This window comes from Lactuca sativa, chromosome 4 (assembly GCF_002870075.4).
Source record: "Lactuca sativa cultivar Salinas chromosome 4, Lsat_Salinas_v11, whole genome shotgun sequence".
Lineage (NCBI taxonomy): Eukaryota > Viridiplantae > Streptophyta > Magnoliopsida > Asterales > Asteraceae > Lactuca > Lactuca sativa.
In genome coordinates, this window is record NC_056626.2 from 201,233,809 (window position 1) to 201,239,037 (window position 5,229).

A 5,229-nucleotide genomic window follows, 5' to 3' on the forward strand; every position below is an offset into this window, starting at 1 on the left:
AATGTCCCTTCATGATGCGCTTCGGGTAGGGCTATCCTGTCGGGGACACGATGTCGTGGTTTGAGAGAGATTTCAGTTAAAGCTTCTGGTCACACTTTTCTTCATCTTGTACCTTGTGCTTCTTTATTTGTATCATAGTTTTAGGAATGGAAGAGGAGGGAAAAATAACCATTCCCATATGATTAGGGATAACATAGAAAGAATGGGAAGGAGAATATAAAAGTTGATATGGGTTCAAGGACACAAACAAATAATTATATTTATCTTAATTTATTATTAAATAACTATTAACTTTTAAATAGGAATGATAATTGATCATCGACAAAAATATGCAATTCGAAATGAAAATTCGGACAACTGAAATTGTAATTCGAGTTCATATCAAGTGTAATAAACACGATGTCATGTCGTGTCGTGTACGTGTCTAAAATTTAACACCAAATCGACACGATTTAGTATTTGTTTTTCCTGTTTTTCATGTTATGTATAATTAAATATTAATTAAATTAATTAATTGTTATTTTGTTTTATCTTTGCCGTGTCGTTTTTTAATTGGCTTTTTTTCGTGTTAGTTAAAAAAATTATATCGTTTAATGTGTTTATTATATAAAACTTTGTCGACGATTGCCCAATTTACCACCCCTACTTTTAAATGTTAATATATTTGTTAAAACTATAAATAAGTTGTTGAGTAGCAATGGAGACTACTTTTGGAAAAGAGTTGACATTCCCCTGATGTAGAGATAATCGTGAAAGTTGATGAAAAGCCACACCGTTATGGATTTGTGGATGGTCTTATAATCATAAAACTATCCTCAATACTCACCACTAACCATTAATAATTATAATGGTATGCATAACATCATAACATCTTTACTACGAGACCATGAGATGCTTACACCTACCACACCTTTCCACCTCATTATTTTTAATTAAATTTGATTAAATGTAATTTTGTAATATGGAAAGTAATGAACGATGTAAAAAATGAGGTTGTATATTTAAGTATTTATACGTAAAATTGTTACGAAAAAAAATTAAAATTTTCAAAAATTAGCCCTTCGAAGGGCTAGTCTAAGGTCCAAATGACGAAAGAGCCCTCATTAGGTGTTGATGTCCATTATGCGCATCACGAATCACCACAAAATCGGAGAACCACAGACAGCTGGGACAGTGTGCATGACCGTTGTCCGTGGCCACGTAGACCACGACCGGGTCCATGGTCCCTATACCGGATGTCCTAATAAACTTAACTCCCGATAATTACAGAATTACTCGCACAACCCTCACCTTTCCATAGTTACACACTTTGTATTTGATACCTTAGATTTAAAGAGTACTATGGTAGAAGGTTGTACCACACAACCACAAAAGGTCAACCATCAAATGTCAATGGTAATAGTCACTTCTTCATTGACAAATGGTACAAATGGTGGAATCACTAGAGCTACAAAAGTATAGCTCCCACTTGTTATCAACTCCAAAGCTTTAATGCTTGTATTAGGTATTTTCATAAAAGTGAAATAAAAATCCCAAGAAATTGCTAGTGCACCAAATCAAATATAAGTGAGATTTTCAAATATCACGATCATTAAAGTATGTTGCTATGATTCTTACAATATATCTCATGAATTTGATAGTGCACGATAAACAATGTAGTACAAGAATATACAACATACTCTAATACCTAATCATTGCATGATACATCCTCCCGAATCTTGTCCTCTTCGAACATTCCCATAGGCTGATAATTCAAGAAGATCCATATCACGCCCTACAAATTTTTTCCATCAAAAATAATGTCAATTTCAATCTCTTACCTTTTCTTTTATTGCTAAATGATTAAGAAAACCGTAGCGGTTAATATTGCACCTGAAACCCGACAGTAAGAGCTTTTTTGAATAAGATCCGCTCTAGACATCTCGGTACGGTTCCCTTTGGATCGATTAACTGTTGCCTATAAAAAGACACAACTTTAATTAAGACTGTGTTTGGCAGACCAACTGAAAAGTAGTCAGCTTTTAACTGAAAAGCTACTTTTTAGCCGAAAAACTAGCTTTTGCGTGATTAGCTAGCTGGTAGCTGATAAAGTAATAATGTTTGATAAAAACTAGCAGATAAGTGCCAAACACAGTTTAATGGTTGTTTGATAGTTGTTGATTGAGTCAGACACAGACACAACCTCTTATCATGCCCAATAAAAGGCATATCAGAGGCTTTTAACTGTGGTATCAGACAGTCTGAATCTGAATCTGACCGAGTCAGACCCAACCTCTTACTAAGACCTGGTAAGAGGCATATCAAACAGCCGCTAACTTTTTAAATTATAAGTGATAAAGATTTATTGACACCTGTAAAACTTGACAATTTTCCAGCGTGCTTTTGCCACCCTGAAAGGTTAAAACATGAGATTATCTAAGAAGCTTCAAAAAGATAGGCAAATTAGATAACTCTTTGTTAAACCCATAAAAAATACAGTAAATAATTGGATTTGTTTATTCTCATTAAAATTATACCGAGTCTTTTAGTGTCAATTAATTAAGATGACTTGTGTTGTTATTTAATAGCTTGAAATATTGAAGTGAATTGCATTGTTTATCAGTTGACGTCTTGTTTTTTATTGAGTTGGTAATTCATAATTGGAGGTTAAGTCGATTTTTTTTTTTTTTTTTTTTTTTTGATATGAATAGTCTTTGACCAAAATTTTAAACGCTAAAATTTCAAAGGCTGTTTGGGGGGAATTCAAACTTAGGGTTTTTAAGGAGGAACTAATTAAGAAGATTGAATATAATATTTTGAAACATATCAAGTTTTATTAACTAATTTTGACCTCCATTTTCATCTGTGGGAAGGGGTGTTAATACAAACATACTCCAAGAGACAAAGAAAAAGTTGACCAAACTTCAGTTCAAATTTACTATACAGATTCGCATTGTCAAATAAATTGTATTAGGTCATAAAAGAATTGAAAAAAACAGCAGACGCTGTTAACAACTTGAAAAATTTAGACTTTGAAATTCACAGAAAGATTATCATATTGTAGGAAATGAAAGCGTGCATTATCATCAATTTGAAGCAAAGCATTTTAATTTATGATTTCACACAACAATTAAAGTAATTAAATACCTTGGAGTAAGGAAGAATGTGGTCGTAATCATGGCAGAGACAACCAGGACAACCAACGAGCTTACGGAAAATAGTGTTGCCAAGAGGGTCTCGACGCCATCGATCTGGATCCCTTCCTTTGACTTTCTCGGCTTTCTCCCAGCATTGCTGCTTTACACTGTAGGGGAAACTCCTAGGGTTTGAGAATTTGTCTTGTGGAGAGATAGTTAGGTCATGGAGGTAAGTAAGGTCGTCGTCTCCGGTGACAAATTGGGCGTCGATGACAGAGGCGGAAGGAGGGGAACCAGAACTGCTGGATGACGTTGTTGGTGCCGGTCCGGATGAGGTGGTGGGGGAACGGTGGTTTCTCGTCGGAGACGATGAGTAACTCCTACGTTTACCCTTGTTTCTTGAATTCATCTTCTTTGCTTTGGTAGTTTCGTGCCCTAGTCTATGGCTAGTTGGCTACTGGTAGTGTGGCGGTGTACATTTTTAATATATTTGTTATGCAGAAGAAAATTCTGTTTTTAGTCGATTTCAAATGGATGTGATAAATGATTAAATCTTAGATAACACGTAATTAGTCGGTGAAAATTATATTAATAAAATGAATGATATAGTTTGGGATAATGATTAGAACACCTTAAAATTTGTTAAAAAAAAAAAATACAATTTAGTATTATATTATATGATCATAAAACATCATGAAACTAAGACATATGTAGTATATATTATCTTCAAAAAACATAATCTATGATTTGGGTAACTTTCATGTTTAGCCCTAACTTTTTTTTTTTTTTTTTAACTTAGACGGTCCCTAACATTTATATTTATTTTCGAGTTAAAAGACTAATATACACTTATTAGTTTCATTTAACATTTATTTTTATTACTCGGTAATTATTTATACAATTGATATATTTATAATAAATAATAACATAAATTGTGTAAATAATTAATAAATAATAAAAATAATGTTAAATGAAAGTAATAAGGATATATTAGTCTTTTAACTCGACCAGGGTCCGAAGTCGAATCAAATTTAAACCAAAGGGACCGTCCGAGTTAGAAAAAAGAAGTTAGGGACTAAATATGTAAATTACCATAGACATAAAGATGGTGCCACTTAGGTGATACATCAACAATTACCACAAAAATAAGGTTTCATGTCACATCCAAAAAGTGATGCCACATTTAATTTTTCCTTTTGAATAATTAAAATTTTTATTTTTAATTAAAAACAAAATATTTCATTAATTAAAAAAACTCATTACATTGTGTCATTTAAAAAAATATCACATTAAAAAAACCTAAAACTTAGGAAAAAATAGAAAATTAAAAATTAATAAATAAATAAACCCAAATAAACTACGTGAAATCGTCCTCTGAGAACTTGTCTTTCGGGCATCCATGAGATGTTTTTTAATTTTTTTGAGAAGAAATGTAATAGAAAGATAGAAAAAGCAATTGTAAATGTTTGAGAGGTTTAAATAAGAATGTTTAAAGGTTAAAAAGGAAGAAAAAACATTATTTTAAATCCTACCGTTCAATTGGAATGGGAATCAGAAAAGATGAGTGCTCTCTTGTGATACCTTAGTGCAGCGTCCACCGTATCCAAACCGTGGTGGATGGGCGATGTTTGCGATGATGTGGCAGCGGTTGTGTGGCCTCTACCGTAGCCACTTCCCTTGGTCTTATGTAAATTACATGAGCAATTAAATCAAACAATTAGAAATTAATAAATGTGATGTTTTAAAACAATGTTTAGTCCAATATTTTTCTAGAATTTTCATAAAAAAATAATAAAAAACCGTTAATTATTGTTTTATGTATTTACTAATTCTAAAGTTTTTGCTAAAATATAAAAATGGAAAATTGTTTTTCATAAATTAAAGTGTTTCGTGTTGTATGAATTTTTCAAACTTGTTTGGTATACTCATGCTAGGTGTGAAACATATATATTACATGAGTTTATTTAAAAAAAATTAAATATAAAATTCAAGATATTTAGAAAGTTTGAATTTATAAGAAAAGTGAGAAAAATATTGAATTATAAAAATTAATATGTTTTTTGTTTTTGAAATTTAAACAAATAATTTAGATAAATAAATAAAAAAATTAATG

The 5,229-nt window shown here is 31.5% G+C and overlaps 1 protein-coding gene across 3 annotated transcripts; it reads right to left on the minus strand.

Annotated features, from left to right (window-relative positions):
• Positions 1-1,559: 1,559 nt before the first annotated feature.
• Positions 1,560-3,716, minus strand: LOC111877754 (uncharacterized). 3 transcript variants are annotated; one of them, XM_023874261.3, is made up of 4 exons: positions 3,127-3,715; positions 2,352-2,390; positions 1,873-1,950; positions 1,560-1,774 (listed from the first exon to the last, which is right to left on the minus strand). In XM_023874261.3, exons 1-4 carry the CDS (start codon positions 3,523-3,525, stop codon positions 1,688-1,690), a joined length of 603 nt encoding a protein of 200 aa, XP_023730029.1. In that variant the 5' UTR covers positions 3,526-3,715; the 3' UTR covers positions 1,560-1,687. The 3 variants fall into 3 exon arrangements, with proteins under 3 accessions (XP_023730029.1, XP_023730028.1, XP_023730030.1); XM_023874260.3 differs by having other exon boundaries at positions 1,873-1,957; positions 3,127-3,693; XM_023874262.3 differs by lacking the exon at positions 2,352-2,390 and having other exon boundaries at positions 1,873-1,957; positions 3,127-3,716.
• Between the last annotated feature and the right edge of the window lie 1,513 nt (positions 3,717-5,229).